This window comes from Metopolophium dirhodum, chromosome 7 (genome assembly GCF_019925205.1).
Source record: "Metopolophium dirhodum isolate CAU chromosome 7, ASM1992520v1, whole genome shotgun sequence".
Classification (NCBI taxonomy): domain Eukaryota; kingdom Metazoa; phylum Arthropoda; class Insecta; order Hemiptera; family Aphididae; genus Metopolophium; species Metopolophium dirhodum.
The window spans coordinates 17,389,615-17,415,282 of NC_083566.1; the positions used below are offsets into that span (position 1 = coordinate 17,389,615).

Genomic DNA, 25,668 nt, shown 5'->3' on the forward strand with positions numbered 1-25,668 from the left:
AATCAACTCTTATCTTTATTATAATTTTGATAACATAATATTATTAAGAATTTCCTTTTTATTTAAGTAAAAATAATGATAACGCATTATTTTTAATAGATTTTTCTCTTCGAATAATTTTATGTACATCAAATGATTTATTTAACAATGTCAAGATAGACTAGCCATGATAATAGTGTTTGTCATTAGTATTTAATATGAAAATATGATTTATAGTGCATAAATATCACGAATTATACTTAGTATTATCTTCTAAAACGTAGTTGACCTTTTTAGGTAGTCATTCCAACACCAAGACATAAATTTAAATAAAATATATAGAAGTAAATTAACTAGATGTATGATATTTTAATAATATTTCATTGTCGGCGTTAGTTTACGTATATAGGCAACAATCAGTACAATCAAACGTCATAATTTTATTATACAAAATCATTTATAATTACATAACAAATATACATAACTATTATATTTTATCATAACTTAAAAATAAAAATGTTTATTCGGTTTTATCATATAACAATAATTTATACTTTATATGATGTTAATTTGTGTGTGTAAAAAGCGTACCTATGTGCCTTTATTTTCATTTTTATACCTATACAGTAATCATTTAATTTAAGAGATTAAGACATAATTTTCTTACATTTTTTTATATTTCTATAAGTGAATAATAATAAATTATCATTAATGAAAGTTTTAGTATGAATTAACATTAAAAATCACTTAACGCAGACAGAACTAAACATTCAAAATGTTGTGATTAAATCTGTGCTGGCGACACAATTATTCTAATTAATAGTCTTACCTATGATACTTTATATAAGATAGGTAGCTAATAATTGTTCAACTTCAGCAATGATGAATGGTGATAATCATGGTATGATAATAATATATTTGTAGATAAATTTAGTTAAATCAAAAATATATTATGTATCGTTATTAAAACTATATAGTATTTATTTAATATTACTAAAGGTTCATATTATATGAGTTCTGGCTTATCTGCAACTGTACACTCTTTTAGTAGTATATATTTTAATAACACTTGTGTGTTAATTATTTTTTATTATTTACCTATTTATCTTTGAAAAGAGTTGACTATTTTAAACATCTTGGTGTACATTTTACAAATAATTGTGTTATTAAATTGTGTTTTAAGTTTCAATTACTATACAAATTTGTTGGATATTAAAACTCTCGAAGTAATTATTTACTAAGCATTAGCACGATCGGTTATCACATGAGATGTCGTCTTCGAATACAGCCCGTACATCATTCACGCATATAAATGTTTTATTTACCTGTACCTTACCCTGTCACAACCATTAATTCGTTAATTAAAATTATTCTATATAAACCAAAATTGAATTCAACTAATTTAATTCATTCCGATTCTTAAGTTCGAACTTTTATTCAAACTTATGATTGGTAGATTTTATTTTGCATGTTTAGTGTTAATTTAAGATACTTAATTTAACTGTACCATTTAATCATACTAATTTTGGAACTGAAAGAACCCAATAATTGGAAGTATTTTTTTACCAAGCAATATTAATATTATTTTAATTTAATTTAGCAATTTTTGTAATATTGTTTTCTGATGTTTTATAATAAGTTTGTGTATAATATACTTTTTACTATTCTTTCAGCTTATCCACATTGAAGAATATACTTATGGGACGAGCTTAGAGCTATCGTTTTATTTTATATGTTATTTATATATTGTATATTATCATGTTGTTACAATACATATTGTTATTATAATTATAATTATCTTTATGTGTGTTTTTCGTGAACAGAAGTACATTTGTGAAGATTAAATAGATATAAAATCTAATACTACAGGGAATATTTCCTGTTAATCTCTTTACCTTGACTAGTTACTTGATCAGTTAGGTAGTTGATTATTTTATTTCGTCCCTACTAAAGGTTATTATTTAATAATCAAATTTTTGTAATGCAATTCAAAAGATTTTTATTCTGTTATATCATTCAATATTACTGAAATTGAAATATTTTCTTTGCTTATAAATGTTTATATACATATATATACATTTATATAAATATGCATACATATGTATCTATAACATGAATGGCTTACCATATTTTCTTTTTACATAAAATAAAGTAAGGGGAAGTTGTATAAGAGTTATAAGTGTCAGTTAATAAAATAGAAATCAAATTAAGCACAACTTTCTGAAACAATAATATAAGTATTAGCTAGTTTCGAATATTTTTTTAGGGCAACTAGAATATTTTAGTGCAATATAGGTACACTGTTGTTAATGGTAACAAAGACTTTTTTTCTTTATTATAATTTATAAGGTATCTTCTAAATACTTAGAGTTTATACCTACCAAAGAATTATGATATTAAGAAAATGTTATATTAAATCGTGTTGTGTACAAATATATATTATACAATATATACACATATGTAAATGTTATAAAGTTTAAACAATTTAATTTGATTTCGATTTGTCAAATTACAAGTGGGCTGTAGATGGGGTTAAAAAAATGTATGGTAGGCATTTGCTGCCCTAACCTGACCATATAGACTGCAGAGTACATTATTATTTGTAATTCGATTTAATACAACAAACAATATTGTCAATATTACATAGTTATTTCTTATATAATATAGAAATGTTTAGAAACTTTGCAAATTACTTATAATGTAAAAGTACAACTCCGTATTAAAAATATAATATTGATTAAAAGTAACGTATTAAAGTATCGTTTAAAACAATTTGAATAAAATAATTTAAGCTATTCAATATAAAGCGCAATAACATGAGACATATTTATTATATTAATGTAGGTACATAATATGTTAAGGTTTTTTACTACTTTTCTTGAGAACCGGTATATTTACTAAAAATAAAAAACCATTATAAAATACCTAACCAATAACGTCCTTAATCCAAGTACAGTCTAAAATGTATTATTTATTTATTTCTAATTACATTTTGCATTTTTTATAACTTATTTCATCCATTCATTAGTAAGGTCTTCATTGAAATTTGATTAAATTCTTTTCAGTTAATATTTTAAAGGTTCGTCTATTAATCAGTAATCACTATTTTCTTATCGTGCACTAACCATAAACTATTAAAGAAGTAATTTTAGAGCATTGTATTTATCCATTGGACCAGAAAAAATCAGAACTTTCACGTTTACGTGAACGAAAACCATCGCTTCCAGTTATAAGGGAACAACATTACTGCCCGACACATTACGGCCCATTTACAAATAAATTAGAACAGTCTAATAAATTAATTAATTTCGCTATAGGTAGGTTCAAAAGTGGTGACTTAACTAGTCTGAGGCCATTAAAAAAGATTTATATTTTTTTGGCATATTTTATAATGTTTGAGATAGAATTAAATTTTTTTCATATTTCACAGAAATATAAAATCCAGATGGTGCAACAAATGTTTTAAATAATTGATTTACCAGGAGAATTTTGGTAATAGCCTTCTGCTTTTTGTCGTCTATAGTTGTTTATAATAATAAATAATTATGAACTATATTATTATAGACATAATTGTGTTTACGACGTTTACGTGTATTATTTTATACAACTTTAACATCATTCTCTACACATTAAAATGACAGCAAAAATATTTTTAATCAATGGTATGTATAAGGTAAACCACTATAATAATATAATATGTCTAAATGAGTTGAATTAATCGTATGAATAAAAGAAGTAGAAATGATTCATTTTCAATGATTAATACTTGTCTTATAATAATTTAATGTAGGTCTAACTTAAATTTTAACTTATAAATGGACCAATACAATATAAAATATTTATTTATTTTGTATTATAATGACGTATAAATTAACAACTCAATTAGTTTGTACCTTTTTGAATCAATAAAACACATTCATTTTTTTGTAAGATGTAATAAACAATTGTATCTATACATAATAAAATTACTATGTATTGTATAATACCATAATGAATGATAATTTATACTCGTACTGTATTTTAGATTGATAATAAAAAATGATATAATACAAATTGTATTTTCTGTTAAAAATAAGAAGTAACATATCAGTTAAAAAAAAAACAAACATGTTTACTATGTCCGACGTTAAATATTTTAAAAATATTTTATAAGACCTAAGTTTGTAAATATAAAACTGTATTGTTCTCAAACTAGGTTATTTAATTGAACATTATATTGTACTCTTTAAACCATTTTATTTGTTTTCTAAAGTACATTCTACCGTTGTTATTTTATTTGCTTATATTACTTCATTAGAAAATGTATTCAATTATTAGAAATGTATGAGATAATTTATGTGTATTTTTAATTATAAAATGTAGTGTAATTTGTGTAAATACTTTTAAAGTTTTTATTAAATAGTTTTACCTTAAAAACTGTCATTGAATATTTCCAAGAAGAACATTTTATTAATTTGAAAAATTTAATTATTTAATCAATGATTCATATTGCATCTAATATTATTAAACAATATAAACCGCATTCATTTTTTTTTTATTAAATCAAGATAAATAAAGAACTCATTTATGTTTTCAATTTACATTAGGTATAATTTAGTTGGAGAGTATTATAAAAATAACAAATTTTTCAAATAATTTTTACGCACTAAATAAAATACCTATAAAAACATAATAATTGACTATAATAATATTTATTAACTAATAATAATAGTAATTCTATAGTAATTATTATAATTTCATACACAATGAGGAAGAGAAAATATTATATATAAATTATTATATATTTAATAAACAGAAAATTACAAAGAGAGGAGAAAAAGAAATAAAGTTGAGCGTAAATCCACAATACTTTTTTTATGAGTGACAAAATTCGTCAAAATCATGAAAACTTGTAATCTATTATGAGTTAGATATTAATAAAATATTTTTTATGTATATCTAAGATTTGAAAATTTAATACAAGGTTCCTCATAAGTTGTTATTTTAATAATAAGAGAAAAATATTAAAGATATGTATGCATGATTTTTTTTTAAAGTGTACTTAAAATGTTGATAAAATTAGATATTTTTTTTTTTTTATTATTATTATTTAAAATACATCTACAATCTATACAGTTATTTGTACAATAATTATATTTGATAAAGGGAAGAATATAAAATTAACAGCGAATAATAGGATTGGAAAGTTATCCATTGATAACACCCAGCACGTGCGTTAAAGATATTTAAATGACGAATAATGATTTTAGTTATTTTGTTATAATTTAAACATTTTACTGTGGGTACCCACATGAAACTATTAATGTATATATTATTTTGCTGTAAACACACAATTGCATTTTAAAATGCAATTTTTTTGAAAAAAATTACTGTTATCTACTTTAGTAATATTGTCATTAGGATGGCAGATCGTCTTCGCTCAGAAGTCAGAACCATTTTTCGTATTCATTTTTTTATATCATTGTATTTAAATTTAACACACCAATCACAGAGACTGGGTCACTTGCCTACCTTTTTTCTTCAATTGTATTTTGGTGTTCATTATTAATAATACATAAAATAGAAACCGATATTGGATTATTCAACATAAACACATATTATTTGTAATTAATGCAATTTCGTGTACGATTACATAAGCATAATACATAGGTAATCTAATTTTTAAAGAAATTTACAATTTACATTTTCATTATTAATAATACATAAAATAGAAACCGATATTGAATTATTCAACATTAACATATATTATTTGCAATCAAAGCAATTTCGTGTAGGTAAATACATAATACATAATCTAATTTGTTATAAATTTACAATTTATATTTTCATTAGATAATATGATTGTAAATTAAAAAAAAAATAATATATTATGTTTATGTTGATAATTTACAATAATTATCTAATCTGCAGTAGCTGAGAAAAAAGTTTTATTTTGCTTGTAGACATTTTTATTTTTTTTATAAAGGTAGACAAACTTATGAATAATCTTGTATTACATTTTTAAATCTTAGATTTAAAAAGAAATATTTTTATGAATTCTCAACTCGAAATAATTTGCTAAGCTTCGTGATTTTTCTGTATTTCGTCAAGATTTCAACTTTAAATGTTTATAAAAAAAACTGTGACTAAGGATTTTTAATATTTTTAAACTTCATTGTAACAATATAGTTAGAGCGTTGTATTATATTTTCAAGCTTTTTTACCCAACAAATAAAGTTTTATTGACATTCGTAGAAAAAAAAGACTAATAAAATTAGAAACTGAAAATGTTCCTAAACAGTTCAAAACAAATCAAAATATTTTGAAAATGTTATCGTGTATAGAAAATGCAAATATAAAAAACCAGTGAAAATTTCATGTATACGTTATACCAAAAACCAAAATCGATTTTGTGGAAAACCGTTTTTTCTTAATTTGTATGTTGTTTTTCCCGGCGCTTTTGAAAACTATTGGGAAATTTTTACTTTTGACCCCCCAAAGTACCAACTAGATTCACTTTCCTATCAGAAAAGTTACTGTTGAAGAAAATCCAAGCATTTTTACTGTCCTAAAAGATAATAACAGACACAAAAATAAAAAATTTAAAAAATTAAAAAAAAAACACACATCATTATAAAATCAATACATTCATCGCTTCGCTCAGAAACTAAAAAAAAAAAAACACATATCATTGTAAAATCAATACATTCATCGTTCCACTCAGAATCTAAAAGAATATTATTTACAGTTAACTACGTATAGTAATAATAGTAGTATCTGCAATAATTTTATATTAATTTTTTTTTAAATTTGTCACATATTTATATGCAGCAAATTGGCAATTACTTACGAATTTGTTTGCATAATTAGTTATTGTACAAATAATTGTTTTTATTTTATTATCCGAGTTATTAAAAATAGGGACTTAAGTATTCCAGGAATCATTGACCAAACGATGGGCTTTTATCAGCTACGGTGGCATTATATTATTATGTATTTTCTATTAGATTGCAATTATTAATAGAATTTTTTTAAGTTATTTATCTGTAATAATTAAAAAATTGTAGTTATCTGATATTTATTGGAGAAATCAACAATTCTAGATATTTATATAAATGATCATTTCAATAGGTATTGATATTTTATGATTAATTTTCATCTCATTGATATATTATATTATATCTCTAAGGTCATGACAATATTATACGACTTTAATAGTTTTGTTCAGAAAATGTGAATTTTTTTTATTCGTTAAAATTAAAATAGTTAAATATGTACTACAGTGTACTTTTATTTTATGCTGTCTTATTTCGCAGATTAAAAACGTTATTAAACTTTTTATATTGTTGTACAACTAAAAATTACAAAATTAATAATACATTTGGCAATTGAAAGAAAAGTTGCTTAATATTTGCAGTTGACGTTTCATTGATTGATGATAACACCTAACGTATAATGGTAAACTTAATTAATGAAGTTGCCAGTTGGTATCCGAAAATAATGGTTTAAAGTTTAGCGAAGAAAATAAAGTGCCTAGGTACACACAATAATTTAGATTTTGGTAGAAAAATTGAGAATTTTTAAAATTAATATGATTTTGTGTTACTTATTAGTTTTTACAATGTAAATAATTGTTTTAAAATAGAGCTAAAATTTGTCGAATAATTATTGTTTTTATTTTTATTGATTTGTTTGAAATTAATAAAATAATGATATGACAAGGAAATATATAACTAATTGGTATTTTCTATATAAAAGAATATTATACAACAATGTAAAATTTTGGAATATTTATCATAACAATATAATGCAATTAACTAATTTAAAATTTTTATGTATCGAAAGAGTACTTTTTAAAATTATCAAATAAACGAAAACTGAAAATTAATCTAAGAATAATTACAAAAAAATAATATTTAAAAAAAACCAGAGTAATAATATTAGTGACATTGATGGATGTGCATTAGGTAAACAAACATTAATTTCATTTATTATTTTTAAAAATATTATTAAAATAAATGTATGACACTTTGTCGGGACAACTCAACGAATTCAATGTTATTTATTAAGAAGTTGTATTATACAATTTATTATGCTCCTTAGGACGTCACTCATACCATAAATAATATAGACAGAAACTATTTTCAGTTTTAATTTTACTAAAAGCTGTTTGCGATTTTCTCGTTAAAGTTATTGACATAACTAAAAGCATATAATAAACGAGTGCTAAATAGTGTACGACTCTAATCCAATTATACGTTATATCTATTCAAATTAACAATAAAGAACTTAAAAAAAGTCATAAAATAGCTTTATTATAAATACGATGTAAACAATATTTTATATCACAATACTTCAATCAATACCCCTATAGCCTATATATTATAACTATTTACATTTTATATTTTTCATTTTTATAAAAACTATTTTATAGTTATTGGGTTGGATAGTAAAATTTATTACATGTATTTGTCAGATTATTTTTATTGAAGAAATATGATTAGATTTAAACTGTGTTACTGAACAAATAAATCATTTGATTAATGAAATAAATTCTTATCACACTATGACCTTGATTTATATCAATTTAATGTAATCATTTTTGCAATGTATATTGTGTTAATTTATTTAACTGAGTTCATTATGCTGACATAATATTATTAAAGTCAACCTGTTATTAATGTTAACATCAAATAAAAATATAAAAATTATTACCTGACATTAAAATTACTAAAAACAATATTTTATTTTACATAATTATTTTTACAATTTTTACTGCTAGGTGGGGGATGATAAGAGGAATGAATTATTAGCATAATATACATGATGTAGAAAAATACAAAAGAACTCAATGGTATCCTCCGTATTATTTGATATGATTATTTAAATGAATACTCATTTTAAAGGTTTTTAGTTGTTTGTATGTATGTAGGTGGTAAAAGAAAATGGAAACAACAATTGTATAAAATTATGAGCAATATTTCAGGGAATTATATACATTTAAAAAAATTCTTAAAAGTTACAGTCATGATGATAATAAGCCCTGCAGAGAAAAAAATGGTTTCCACAAGACGGTTGCAATCTACAAATTATAAAAGTTAATTTGCAATATTAATCTACAAATATTAATTACACAAGTGGGGACTTGTCGAAGCTATTACGCCACTGTCGTGATAATAATAATTTATATTGTGAGAGTCACAATAATATATTGTAATTTGTCATTTGAGCTGTAACTTATGGCTATTTATAAATTTGAATAAAAAAAATCTTAACAATTATGTACAACGACTCATAAACGAAACTATTTCTGTTTGCACATACTGAATTCATCTCCATACTGCATTGATGTATTTTCATTCTACAAACAGGTTTTATTATAACAGCTTATAGCATAATAAATGAATGCATAATATTATAACAATATATACACAAAAATATATGAAATGAAAACTATTTTGTTTCATACAATTTCATTATAATACACAAACAGTAAATATATAGCTACGCTGCACTGTAAAGTTGTATTTTCATTACAATAAAAAAAAAAAATAATACCATAAAATGCGTAAATAACGAAAGAACATAATAGATCAATAAAAATAAAACGAAACATCAACTTAAGTTTTTATTTTTTGGATTCACTCATTTTGTACTGTTGAATTGGATCAGTTATACTAATACGTTTTCGATTAATTTTTCCAAACATGTTTTTAATAAAAAAAAAAATTAAGAATTAATTACTTGCACAATAAATAATCGTAGGTAGGTACCATTATATAATATCGCCACGTTTACGTTTACATCTGTCCTACTATTCTTGCAATCCGTATCAAATCAATAGAATAAAAATAATTCCAAGAAATAAAATGTAATTTAAAAACCTAATTAAAACTCGCAAAACGAATATTGCAATTTGTTTTTCAATTTTAATAATATATTCACCATGGTAATTAATTTAATATGCTACAATACTTTATTTTGACAATTTCTGTTATAAGAATAAATGGATTTGTTTACTGAAGTAGGTATGCCTACTGTTTACATAGGTACCAAACACTCTACAAAATATAAAAATAAAATAAGTGTTAAAAATTTTATTTTTTTTGTGGCAGTTGAACTTAGCAAGTTCTTAACATTACGCATAAAACCATATTTTGCTAAATCATAAGAATTCAATGAGAAGATAAATCTAGCCAATAATGAATATCATATACAATTATCGGAGATAAAAAGTTTCAAATACGTCTTTATAGATATGAATACTTCTAGAATAAACTCGTGTCGTAGCATTTTTAAACTCGTGGTGGGTATAAATGTTTTAATTAATGTGTTGTGAATGATCATAAGCAATGATGTGTTCTACATTGAACAATAAAAGAATATTGTTGTAAATGTAAAATATTAAACTTATAGTTTAATTAATAATTTAATATTATGTTTCTGCAACAGTGATCTATTTATTGAAGTTTTCTCTATACTTTTTGTGATTTATGTGCAGGTGTTTTGTTTTAATAAACACGGCATGCATTACCATATTCATAACTAAGTAAAGAAATAAGTATAGAATTTATGATTTTGGAAAATGTTTAAATTAAATTTTAATGTTATTAACTCTATACATAATATAAAATATTAAAAAATAAATTATACAGGTCCAATTTACAAAACCATCAACATTTAGAACCATTTTTGTTTTTACTTAAAAGAATCGTTACTGTTTAGGTTATAATAATTTTTAGAATTTCAGTGTATAATGGTTATGTTTAACTGTTAAAAATAATTAATAATTATAGAAATGCGTTATTTCAAATAAATTGACAAATTGTTCAAAAAATAAACTTTTAAAGATTTATTGAATTTAAAACTGTCAGATTAAAAGGGGTTTTAAAGTGGAAACTTCGTCCAGTAACTTTAATTTCTTCGATAAATCACAGAATAATTAATCGCAACTCTGTAAATTCTAAATTAGTAGTAGTAAGAATCTCCGATTTAATATATGAAAGTAAAAATATATGTTACAAAGCTAGAGTACATAATACATCATTAACTAATTTTGACAGTTGTTACTGACAAGCAAATAAATGATTATCCGTTACACATAATGTACTCTATAAACATCACACTGATAAATGAAACAACAAGAACACTAGGGAGGTAAAAAAGAAAAAAAAGAATTAAAAAAAATAATACAAAACTTTGTGATGTAATTTTTTGTTTTGTGAAACTTTAACGAAAAATTAACTTGAAAAAAAGAACTACTAATACCAGTCTACGAATATGACATGGTTACTTATTATTTGGAATACTGATAGAAAAATGAATCGTACATGTTAAAATATAATAAATATGTAAAAACCTATAGATATTCATCATTCATCAAATATAATAGTTGTACAATATTTTTATACTGTAATAAATAATAATATTTGCAGTCATGACTTGAGATCACTTTATTTAAATTTAAGACACTATTTACTTTAGAATCTCAATGATGCTTTAATATTTAAACTTGGTATATATAGGTACTTAAATATGTATAACTGGGATGCATTAACCTTTGTGCGATACGCTGTAGGTCCTGATGGTTTTTTATATACATTTTCAAGGTACCTACATTGTACATATTATTACGGTTATTACGTAAGTACGTCGTACAATTTAGTCATATTATTAACATTATTTTACAAGTTGACATTAATACACATTTCGAGGTAGGTACGACACAGTGGTGGTCAACCTGTAGAGGGGAGGATGACAGGGATTGATCCCCATGACCTTTGTTTCAATATAATTTATATTGTTAACTATTATAATAACTTATATTACGGTAACCATAAATTATATTTTTAATTTTCAAAATAATAGTGTAATAAAGTATAAAAATAAGCCGTATCCCCCTCCGTGAGAAAATCATTTAACCACCACTGGTACGACATAATGGTCAAGAATTCCTGATTATGTATAATTCAGTTTTTCATTTACGTAAAATATAAAGTAACAAATTATTGTTAAATATCTTTACATCTTCTGAACAGCCTAAACGTTTTAGTGTGCTGCACAATAAATTATTGTTATTGTAAGTGTTAACTAGACATTTATCACTCGGATAACGGGAATAAATAAAAAAAAACATGAGTTATTGGCAAATAGAGCAAAAAAGCTAATTATGTATGTATATTTTTTATTCAAGAACTGTACAAATCAGAAGTCTAATCAGCTGGTTAATAGCAGACACACCGCTTTTTCGGGCACTTGGCTCCATAGACAATACATTGGTCCTGGCAGTATTCGTCAGCACCGGGTAATCCTTTTATTTCTCCGATTCCAGTGCATTGTTCTCTGAAAATATAACAAACCGATATTTAATTGGCTCAATTATTTTAAGAACAAATGACACATTGTGCCATAGTGCGAAACTCACGGACAAGTGCAGAATTCTTCGGGGCAGTTTGACGGAAAGTTTACACAATTGTTTTCACACCATTTGTCCATGCCGGGAACAATACGATACTTCTGCGTTGCAACACATACTTGGGCCCTAAATTAAAAGTAAACATTTATATAATATACAGTGAATAAACATAGTACCTACTCTGTTTATTTGCGAAGATGAAATTTGTTTGAATAAAATCAAAATAATTCTTTGTTATCTTACAAGTCGGTTATAATAAAAAATAAATAAATAAATGTGGAGTGTGTCCTTAATATACAATGGGTTTAGTTGAAAATAGGTTAGTCTGTGCAAAATAAAAAATATAAAATATAATGTAAAAAGGTTTTCATTGTTGAGTAAAATATTAAAATTTAAAAATGATATTGAATGAATACGAAAAAAAATTACTATGAACATTATGATAGATAGAATACTACTAAAAATAACATTGTAATAAATATTATATATAGTTTGGTTTTGTTCGGTGTTTCCGATTTGTTTTACTATAGTGTAAATTATAAACAACACCTACAGTAGGTACCTATACTATAAAATAAAGCAGTTGATAATTTATACTCGTATATTTAAGTATAATATGAAATTAATACTGTATCTCTGGGTTTTTATTTTCGCATAAAATGGGTCAAGGGATACTATCGTAAATATTTTCATTTTGTTTGTAAAGACGGTTCTCAATAGCATTATTATGTTTTGTGATCAAAAAAGATAATAATAATATATTGTCTTTACTCTGTAACCACTTAAAATGCTTTTGTGTGTAATAACTAATAAGTCGGGTTGACTTAACTTAATATTTTCAAATTTCATAGGGTTTAACTGCTTAAGTTCATATACACTTACTGAGAATTGTAACAAATCCCATTTTTAACAAACAAATGTTAAAACGTATAGTTCCTTTTGGAGATAACAAAATTATACTATAAATATTGTCATTATTATTATTATTATAATGATGGTTTTTAAAGCTAAAATATAAAAATATATATATTAATTGGTTTTCTTCCTGTTTGGTTCAATTCAAATTTATATAACACGGAGTATTATATGAAAAACTATTTAATCGTTCGGTTCTAATGAAATGTATAAAAGTATGCAAAATATTTTTAACGATATTATTCAAACAATTGTACATGAATATTAAATCAAAAAGTGTATTATTATTATTATTATTATTATTATTATTTCATAGACATAAAAAAAACTGTAGGATTTAAATTGGAATATAAATTAAAATTCTTTAATGTTCAACCAAATTCTGAAATACATTAAATAAACTTGTTTTTATCAGAGATATTTTTTAAGAAAAAATAATGTAATATCATTGATTATAAATACTAATATTAATCATAATCAATGGTAATATTATACGAGAACCACTAAATTGACATTTTAGCAGGTGTGTTAATATTGGTAATGCTTCACCACGAAAATAAAATTAAGTAAACACGAATAATGTGATTACGTGTATATGCATTTTGTAATGTAATTGTTCTCGGCTATATATTTTATTTCATTTTTATAAAAGAAATCATAAGAAAAATTCAAGAGCATTTTACGCTTTATTAAAGGTACTCGATTAAGGCCAATTGATATCCATTAATAATTAAAAATGTAATTGTTTTTATTATGACATGGAAATATGGAATTGTATTTTTCAGAAACTTGTTCTGAAAATAAAACCAATAAATCACCAGAAGGCCATATTAGTTAATACTGACTTTATTATAAGTTTAAAAAACTTTTGAATAGCATTCATTTCCATAGTATTAAAAAAGTTTCCGGCATTAACAATTTACCTGAGTCTCGAGTCACTAACAAAAATGAATTATTATTCGTTAAAATATGATTTTATTTATTTATGCATATTTTTATGTATTGTAAACTTTATTAAGACCAACAAAAGTGGAGAAACTCTGAATATATTAAAATACAGTCATGTATTCTTAGCATTTGTAAGTTGACATTTTGAATTATCTTTGCGTACTTTTAAAACATTTTACTCTGAATTATTACTTTAACTTTTTACCTACTAAATAAATATTTCTAAGTTGATTATTTAGAAATGGTGTATGTAACATTGTTAGTTTTTCATTTTAACTGATTCATAATTAATTCGTACATTTAAAAAAAAATAATTTTTGTACTGAGCTTATAACAATTTGTTTTACTAGTGCCTTGTACCCATTTACTTTAATAATAATGAAACATACGATATAATTAAGTAAATTGGCGAAGAATTACAAAGAATATGATCGTAAAAAAGAATTATGCAAAAAAAAATATTGTTACGAATAGGTAAATAAATTTAAAAAATAATTATTAATTATTAAAACTTTTATTGATGATTCTAAAATAAAATTATTATTCATCATATAAGATTTTAAATATTTATTTCGTTCTTATTTTCACGGAATTTAATATTGATTATATATGACAAGGACAAATCAATTATTTTTTTATTTTAATATGATGTGATGTGCCTTTGTCATATTATACGTAGGGTACTATATGCATATAATATTTTCTACGGGTGAGTAAATGGCTATGCAAAACATTTTTAAAATTTAAATAAAAACAAGCATAATACATATTTTCTTTTAGTATACAATTAAATACTTTAAAAAAATGTTTGAATAATAAACCATACAGTTAATTTAAAATTAATATTTAATGAAGAATGGTTTATATTTTTAATAATTGTATAAAAAGCAAATCCAACTTTATTTTGTAAAATGATTTATTATTAATGATTCTATTAAAATAATTATTTTCGAATTGCTACTTAGTGAAAATGAATAGCTGCTACTGAAAGCTGGAAAGTGACAAATATATTAATATAACCACAAAAAGCTTTTGCAGAGTGGAAACTTATAACTTGAGCCACTGTTTCACTTGTACATGAAATTAATTAAATATAATGTAATTTCCTACTTAAATTTTGAAACTTTCATTTGAAAATGTTTGTAAATGGAGAATTTAAATGAGTTTTATTAAATTTTAATAATTTATAAGACATGTTTAAGTATTTTATAATTAATATTGATGCAATTAAAGGCGTACATAGGTATTTTAATTTTAAAAAGGGAAAAATGTTTATACAATTATCTCTATCTGTTTTAGCCGAATAAAATGGGGTTATTCCTATCGACTATGGATCCCATATTTCATTGGAATATAAATAGTATATTATTAAAATAAATAGAAATACTTTGGATGTATGTACAACTATTATACATACCTTGGATGTATGTATAACTATTATATGAATGTAGTTTGTGCCGTATCGATTTTAAAAAGAAAAATTCTTTTAAACAGCATTTGTTTATAATATTTTACGCTTGACAGTACAAAACGAAAAACTATAAAATTACATTTTTTGTTATATTTAACAACATTAATAACACCATAGAAATGTCAACGCTCGCGTATATTAATAAAATTATGAACGTCGTCATCGTCCGTAGATAATCACGACCGTAGATACTGTTACACAGGACTGGGACGCGTGAACAAAATTAACGATTTCGAAAAATAATAACTGACATATTATTATTATTTTGTGCCTTATGCACTGCATCGGCGTGACGAAGAAAAACAGATATTATTATTATTACATATATGGTATAAACTATAAGACATTAGGTAGGGCTAATGATCCACAAATCGATACACGACCGTTCCTAGACTTACCTACTCCTGCAGTATTTTCCGGTTGTGTTTTGACGAGTCAGACACTTGGACGAGTAAATGTTAAACACTCGAACCCCCCCCCCCTCCCCCCACTGGCACTGGCAACGAAAATAAACAGTCACAGAAGTCGATAATGTCTTGGCCAACATTGTTTTACCTATACACAATAGCGCAATGGCAAGAGAAAACTAATGGCAAATACGTCGTATTCTATAACTATCAGAACACCCCTCCGACTTGCCGTAAACCGTATTCTCAATAAACCTATGCACATGACGTGTTCTCAAAAGTGAATTAAGTCAATATTTTTGGAATTTTTATTGTCAATCCAAACACCTTGTCCTTGCAATAAATTGTATATATCACCGGTACCCTGAATGCGGTGGGTCACAATAATATTATTGCCCGTGTTGTTGCATATTATAATAAAGACGTGCGTGCGTGCGTGCGTGTGTGTGTTAGTGCGTGTGTGTTTGTGTGTGTGTGTGCGTGCGTTGAGCGTAAAAGAGGAAAAGGCGCATTCGACAAATCGACGGCGGCACGCGCGCGGGACGTACTTGACCACAAGTGGGTAATAAATCTGCGGCGCTATCATCAAGTCGTCGCCCCGGAGAGCCGAACTGTAGTAGTGCTGCTGCGGCCTGTTGTGTATGAACTGCGGTGGCAGACCCGACGTGCTGGTCACGATTTTGACGTCCGCACAGTTCCGGAACGTTTCCGGTAGCCCACAGCCCAGTCCTTCCGTCCCGTTGTCGCATTTGCCCCACATGTTACCTGTGAACAGACGCTTTACGATTACGACCACCGCCGAGACACCACTTGCTTACACAATATTATACATTTAACGTACATCGAACGGTTTAAAAACAATGACATCCAATGACGTTTTAATGCTGGTAGTCAGAGAGTTGAATAATAATTATATGATTATTCCACAGTGGCACGCCACCCTGCAGGGGTGAGGGGTGGTTCGAACATTAATTTTTGGAACGTTTGATGATAATAATTATTGTTATAATGTAGGGAGTTTGAAATTTTCATTTTTGAGGGGTGAGGGATCACAATATTTTCATAATGACCCTTCTGGCAAAAATATTGCATCTACCACTGCCCGCTGGTCATAACATTGTTTTATATTTTATCGTCTACACGCAGTGTAGACACTACTACAATAACAAATATAATAGTATCATAATATAATAATAATAGCTAGTCAAGTCCGATGAGAGTAAGTACTAAAGGAAATATTATATTTTCAAACAAAACCAATTAGGTAGGTATATCATAGTTAGAAATTAAAATATGCATCGTGTCGAACTCAAATATTAACCTTCAATTTTATATAAGTAATAATAAACAATTAATATTCATATTTATTTCACGCATGTACTTAGGTATATATTATTATACTTTTTATAATAATATTATTTCTTTGAATCTCCAATGTTGTCCAATTTTCACTCCAATCGTAATAATTACGAATACAAAGATTTTAGTGTATAGAATATTATTTACTGTTGTCTAACGACGATTTAAATTCTTTAAAATTAATATAAGTATAATGTTATATAATATGTATACTTATTATTAATATGTCTACTAAAACATTGATTACGTTGTAATACAAAATATATTACAAAAATTTGATTTAAATGCATACATAGCAATGTGGTATTAATAGGTACTTATCAATTATCATATTACGGGTCCTAACAATTTTGACACTTCAAATATTTTACGACCATATTATTAGCTGATAGATAGATAAAGGCTCGAGTATTGAGGATTGCAGTATGCTACTCAAACCATAAAAAGTAACAAGATAGGTAAGTACTACGTGATGTGCATTATTATTTATTTCACAGTTATTTTTAAAGAAAAAATCAAATTTTGTCTTCTGAATAATAATTATAATGATCACTAAAAGGGATAACTAATTATCATTATTATTTTTTTTTAATTAAATAAAATTAAAAATAAAACTATTGGTAATATTATTATTCCATTGAAAAACACTCTCGACATTGGTGTGGCTAAATTGTCTACCCAATACCCCGTGTTACCATAATATTCTGTTATTAATTTTGTATTGTTGCCTATTATAGTATATTATTTATACTACAATATTATCTTTATTTTTATAACGTTTTGACAAAATATTTTTTAAGTTAATTTACAGTGTTAATAACACATTACCATAATTGTAAAATACATGGAACAAACAAGTACATACACATTCACACGACGATGGTGTACCTAGATTTACCATCCTCAATGATGTAATCATATTTATTTTATTGAAGTACATGAAAGTCCGAGTTTGAATAAATTATTATATTGACATAGGTATTACTTTAACGGTGTATACATTTTTTTTTTTACTAGATCATTTTTTTTTTATGCATACGTTATTCACTTACTCATGAAACAGAATAATTCCTATCAGATAAAATATTCTTATTACCTAAATTGTTTCGAATCGTATTTGAATTTTAAAAATCAATTACATTTCAATTCATAAATAATTAATTTACAATCCAATAAACAATCATTATGATAATATAGTTGAGTAGTTATTTCAAATTTTTCGAGAATAAATTTAATTTTCCAAAAATAAATTACCATGAAATAATTTTATGTCAGCTAAATATTTAGTATATTTAGTATTTTAATATATTTTAAATACTTTTATTTTATTTCCGGAACTTGATTTATTACAACTATTTCAAATTTAATTTATACAAAAAGAAAAGATTTATTTTAAGATAATTTGAAAATAACAATACATCTGCATAAACTTGATCTTAAAACTTAAGTATAAGACAAGGCATTTTATATTTTATGCTCATTAGCAAGCAAACTTGGTTTTTCTTTAAAGTGATATAAATATTTTTATACAACAAATGTATTGAATAATTCTGTGTGCTCAGTTATAGGTAATAGATAAAATCATTTATGCGGATACAAGTTGTATTAATTCAAAAAATAAGTTCATAAACGTGCTATAAATATTTTTAGAGGAAATAATATTGAAGTATACGTCAAAGTTGTGACTTGGAATTATGTACACAGTTGCATTAATCAAGAAAAAATAAATTTCTTTGTAAACTTAAAATAGTAACTCAAAAACTGTTTACTTTTATTTTTAAATAAGTAAAAAAAAAATTTTAGAATAATTTAAGTTTGTCTGGTTATCAAGATTATTTACTTAAACCGCATGTGCAGTACATACTAATATTATATTATTCTTATAGCTTTATTTGTAAAAGTTATCAAACGTGAATATATTTTAGTACCTATGCAATAGAAAACCAAATTAGATTTTTTTTTAGTATCGTAATTGAATTAACTATACATTCATATAAGGTATGTTTAATAAAACTAAAGCAATTAATTTAACCAATATTAATCTAGATAATCTTAGTCTGTAGAGACTAAAATCGTGAAGATTATTTCAATTACAGCTTGTACATACAATTTATATAATATACACTTGTACATTTAGTATTTACTTTATCATAATGACGTATAAAATCAATTAGTTTAATCATAACATAAGTATAACTAATAAAGCATATTATAATATAGAGTCATTAAACTTTATAATTCTTATTTCTTAAGCTGGTACAAACTTAATTAAACTTTTTATCACCAAAAGATAATTGATAGTGATTTTCTACAAAATCATCAGAATCTTACAAACTTACAGTTGTTGGTATAATTTAATTTTGAAATACTTACAAGTCATTGTAACAATGATAACTTATCTAGTAAATGTTTAAAAGTCTAATCAATTTTTAAAATAATAATTTTTAAAATATATCAAATGTTGTCAAAATTTTAACTTCAAATATTAATAAAAAAACTTGTACTTTGTCTTGTAGTTTTAATATTTTTAAATAACCATAAAAAGAAAATTCAAACATTTCGAATGTCTATAAATAGTTTTAAAAAAATCTACATATTTTGAAAATGGAATTTATAAAATAATAATTCAAGTAATGGTGAAATATTTTATGTTCCTACCAATAATATTTTTGAATTACAACTAAAAAAGAAAAACAATTTTAGGATAAATCGTTAAATTTGATTATGCAATTCGTCAAAATATAATGTTAAAATGCTCATAAAAAATAAACTTGTCTTTAACCCTTAATTTGTATTTTAATTCCAGTAAGAACAACTTATTAGGAATCTTGTATTATATTTTCGGGATTTTGACAAGGAAAAATAAATTCTTCTTATCATAAATTATGAAAAACTGAAAACATCTATAATTGCTCGAATACAGCTACAATATTTTTTAAATTATCCTTAGAAAATATTTAGTGTTTGGTAAAAATGTCTGTGATTATTCAATTTTAAATAATTACAACTAGAAAAACAAATTCATATTATCTAAAGTAGTAATTTATATAAACAAGATAAATAAATAGTTACATTTCTACACATTATATTATTATGAAAATTTTTTAGTATTTCCTACAGAATATAACTAAGTAGAAAATGTTATTGGTTTTAGTCTAAAATAACGAACTATAATAAATCACAGAAACACGCTTCTTAGTGATTACAGTGAAAAAAATCAATTATTGACTAACATAATACAACTTATAATCATATTCATATTTCGCACTCACCCGTATAATAAGTCCATTGAAGAACACATTGGGAGCACGTGAGATAAGGTGGTAACCTCACCCTGTACTTGAAAATATCTTTCTTCTTTGAATTTTCCGGGATTAGATATCGGACCTGCCGTGTACCAGATATGTACAACGGAAACCTCAAGAAAACAAGAAAATATAAAATTACAATAATACATTTTTTTTACTAATTTTTTATAATTTGTAAATATTTTACTTTGAATGTTACGAATGAGCACACATACAACATAAAATATAATATAAATCGCCTTTTACTGGTAATAAATAAAAAATATTAAATCATATTAAATCAAATTGATAATATCGTGCCAAACTGATAAACGCCTTATATAATAATGGTTAGATGATTCATGAAACCTTATAACACACTTATTTGCTTACCTCTCTATACAAGACTGTGTAGCTTCGTATTTAGGATTATTATTTGGGCAGAGGTGGATTTCGAATCTTCCTTTGTGGTTGGCAGTTAATTCAATTTCAACATCAATCGTCTGAAATCCAATAAACCATTTATTATTTTTACTATAATATGAAAATGAAAAGTAATTTAATTTTATATTATTAGTTTTTTGTGACGTAACATCAAACATTAATTTATTATATTTTTAAACTAAGTTTCACATAACTTTTCTACATTGCCACTAGGAAAAATATTTTTTTATAGTGTTTTTTACAGAAGTTTATATTATAAAATAATAGAAATTATAGAAATATTATTTTAAGTTGAGTCATCTGAACATACATAAACATGATTCATAATATTATTATCGGATAAGAATTTCTGATGAATACAATGAATTTGTTTTAGATTATATAGTCAAATCATCAATAATCAAATTTATATAGGTAAGCTTGTGTTTTAACCAAAATTTCAAATTTATTAAATATTTATTCCGAATTACACGTAATTTTTTTCATAATTATTCATCATATATTTTGATGATTAATTATTATATTAATAATATAATATAATATATTGATATGATATATCATTTGTATCATAATTAAAATAATAAGAAAAAAGATAAATATATAATAATTCTAAAATAAAATATAAATTACAAGTGTTGTACTTATTGTGTACCTACTACCTACTCAAGTATTTACAAATGACTGAGAAAATTTAGAAGCATATTATGGAGTTGAAGTACCTATATGACGCATTTCGTAGGTAATTAAATAAATCCATCATGTTTTAATTTAGAACGCCAATATTGACAAATTTGAATTGTATTCATATTATTTACATACAAATTTAATTTATAATAAATTAGAAATATTATTAGATTTTGTAATAATTAAAATCAAACATTAAATACCTAATATAAAAGCTAATTTTCATAAAAAAAAATATTATGTAAAAAATAATTGTTTTCCAAAGGCTACAAGTAACTTTTGACGACCAGTTTTTTAATTTTAGGAAGTACCTTATAAAAATTATTATTGATATTAAAATGTAAAAAAAAAGTGATGTTACATAGTTCAAATATTAATCTAATATTATTTTCTCGAAAAACTTAATAATTATGTAACTTATAGACATTTTTTTAGTTTATTAGTTTTTACATTTCTATAAAGAGAAAATGCCGAATCATAATAATAATTAATATTCATTGATATTTTTTGTTGGAAATAACACATAACTGTCTAAATGAATTTATTGTCATAAATGTTTATTTCCAGATATAAGTTAAAATATTACTATTAATTTTTATTTTGTAGTGAACAATTTGAGTAATAATATGATCAGTTCATAACCAATAAATAAGGTTTTAACAATTCTACGGAATTAAACAAGAAAAGTTTATTTTACTTATAGAAATGTTAAAGCTTTGTGACCTACTTTATATAATATGGTACGTTTATTATCAGTTTAAAAATTGTAATATTTTAAGTTTATTAGTAAACCAATGTAATTAAAAATAAACGTATTATTTATTTAAGCTACATAAAGAGCTAAATTTATGAACAGCTAAAACAAACTTAAATTACTTTTTAGAAGCAAATCCAATTTTCGTTTTAATTAAAGTATACTGTGTGCATAAACATTAGTACATTTCAGCATTTTATGATCATCGAATTTATTTAAAAAATCAAATTTATTCTGTATTCTGTGATGTTATTGTCGTGATTTTTAAAAATTATGCCTATAGTGCCTATTATGTTGATGCATAATTATTATTGTATTAACCATGCAATTTCGATGGCCCTAATTCATATCAGGTAACTGGAATTTTGGCGATTTACAAAAAACTTTAGCTCCAAAGAGGATTTCAATTCTAAATGACATACTGAGCAAAACTTTCGTTAAAACTTTTTTCCCACATTGTGTCTTATTAATATTTCACGAGGCCATAAAAGTTCTTAAGAAAAGTTAAAGTGTATAAATGGAAATTACATCCATAGATTTTGTATTAGAAGTTTTTAAACCAAATTTTATGCGACAATTAAATGAGAAGGTAATCCATCGAACGCAATAATAGCAAAAATATTTAGGTAGAATTGACGAGTAATTATAATTAATAATTAATTTATGATTGAAGAATAATAATCACGACAAACGTGATCGCAACCATCACAATAATGGCACAGTGTTATATTATGCGCATCATTTATTCGAGTATAATGACAAAACGCTCATAATTGTTTCAATTGACCTTACCTGACCTGCAAAATAATGCCTGCTGATTATCCCTCTGCCGTATTCACCCCCCGCTTCGTGTCGTCTAGGTTGAGCTTGATCGTACGCGTCCCCGCACACTCCGCATTTCCCGTCGTTAACGCTCCATTGAACTAAAAACATATATTATTACCGTCTTACTTGTTTTTTCTTTGCTCTGCGTTTCAATATTAGCAATTCGAGCTCGTAAAGTAAAAAATAATAATAATAGAAAATATAATCGACGGATTTTCGCGATCTGGATTCACATCGTACCGGAATGGCCGCCGCAGAACAGTTCGTTATCGTTGTAATCGACCGGATTAGGATATCCGAACCGCCACATACTGTTTCTTGACGGTGGCTCCATAAGTCTTCCATGTCCGACCACAGATTCGAATAGATGTACCTATTAAAAAAAAAAAATTTAATTAAAAACGAAAAATCGTTAAATTTAATGAGGATAAGTAAAAAATATTTTAATCAATTTCCATCAAATGCCGACATATTAATATTAATAGTATAGACCATACATCTCTACTAGTATGGCAATATCGATAGGGTGGACTCAGATGTTCATCGATATCGGTGGATAGGCACGATATTGAAATCTTGGAATTTTTTTTGATATATTCAATATCTATAATCATGGGACAACTATCAGAAAGAGCATGGTATTACTAAAGAAAAATACTAAACACTTCACTTATGTATTTAAATCGACAAAAAGTACTAAAGTACCGAAGTTACTATAGTTACTTGTGTTCTTTTTTAACGCTTATTTAGTGAAGTTTTAACAGTCATATTACAAAACAAAGAAACATATTATATACCCGAAAGAGTACACCATCTTTTATTTCTAAACTATTATTTAAAATCAAATACGAATCCTGAAATGTTGATGGTGAATACTTTTATTTTTATAGAAATATACATACAATTACAATTATTAATATTAATGTTTTTATATTTGCATTTAATTTATATTACAAAAAAATATTTGATAAATGTAACTTGAATAAAAGTATAATGAATATTATGAACTAATAATTAAGCAGCATTTCATTAAAAAAAAAAAAAAAACATTTAAGCCCCAGTCCAGTATTCAATATATTTTAATGTATTTTTTAATTTCATTTCATAATTTCTTAAATAGGTACACATCAATGATTCTCGGCAAACTATATTTTATAGTTTATTAATGTTACGTACCTTTTAGATTCATCATAATTCGATATTATTCGATAAAAATTATAATGTTGGCCAACACTAAAGAATAACGTCAATAACATACATTTAAAAAAAAGTAGGGAAAGTAGGGTAATCACTCTGCTGTAAGTACAGTTGGTGTCGAGTGTATCTCATAATTGAGGGGCAAGTCACTGTAATACAGGTGTTAAATTGTAATTCAACTTAAATCATTCAATACAAAAAACGATTTTGTGCAATAACTATAAGTATATTGTAAAATAATATATAAAAATATTGCTATTATAGTGTTTAGTAGTTTATTTTGCAATTAGTAATACGGTAGGTAGGTAGGTTAAATTATTTTTTTCCCAATAATATTACATTAAATTTAAACTCAAAATTCTCATTTTTTTTTTCATTTTAAATACCTGTATGTCAAAATATTTACAATATGCAATGTGGCGTGTTAAATAGGTGCTTATTCGTGTGAAGAAACTATCCATTAATTGAATTTGATGGCATGTGTGCGTTTTCATGAAAATTAATAATCTTCCTAAGTCGCAGCACAATTTTTGATTTAGTCGTCTTCTGAGGTTACACGGGATTATAAGAGCAGATTGTTCGAAGTTGAGGAAGGCGAAAATTGTAGATGTTAGGGTGAAGTCGTTTCTAGAAGGATTTAATAACATTTTGTGCGTTGTATATAATGTTATAAAAAAATTGCATTTGCAGGTATCTTTAATAATTCGAAATGGATATAATACAACTTTAAAAAGGTGGGTAAGTGGATGTCACTCTGTTGTACAGTAGGTTACAAGTGGGTCACTGTAATGGATGGTGTTAAATTTGAATTCAATGATATAATATCATTGTATTGGAAAAACGATTCTGACCGAAAACGGTCAGTCAGACTATGATATTACCAAGTATATTTAATGATATTATTGTGAATAAAGTAACTTATATATAACCTATTTACGTGGAGCCTTGTTTTCAATTTTAAATCCTTAGCTATAAAAGTTGAACATTTTATAACCTTTTAACTA

General features: G+C 24.8%; 1 protein-coding gene across 5 annotated transcripts in view; it reads right to left on the reverse strand.

Annotated features, from left to right (window-relative positions):
• Positions 1-12,097: 12,097 nt before the first annotated feature.
• LOC132949520 (uncharacterized) overlaps positions 12,098-25,668 on the reverse strand; it is a 32,695-nt gene continuing 19,124 nt past the window's right edge. For all 5 annotated transcript variants that reach the window (XM_061020461.1, XM_061020459.1, XM_061020458.1 and 2 more), the window contains 7 exons: positions 23,708-23,840; positions 23,435-23,565; positions 21,154-21,263; positions 20,746-20,891; positions 16,663-16,879; positions 12,383-12,499; positions 12,098-12,300 (listed from right to left, as the gene is read on the reverse strand). In XM_061020461.1, coding sequence (XP_060876444.1) covers positions 12,183-12,300; positions 12,383-12,499; positions 16,663-16,879; positions 20,746-20,891; positions 21,154-21,263; positions 23,435-23,565; positions 23,708-23,840 — 972 coding nt within the window. In that variant the 3' untranslated portion in view covers positions 12,098-12,182. The remainder of the gene's footprint in view (positions 12,301-12,382; positions 12,500-16,662; positions 16,880-20,745; positions 20,892-21,153; positions 21,264-23,434; positions 23,566-23,707; positions 23,841-25,668) is intronic.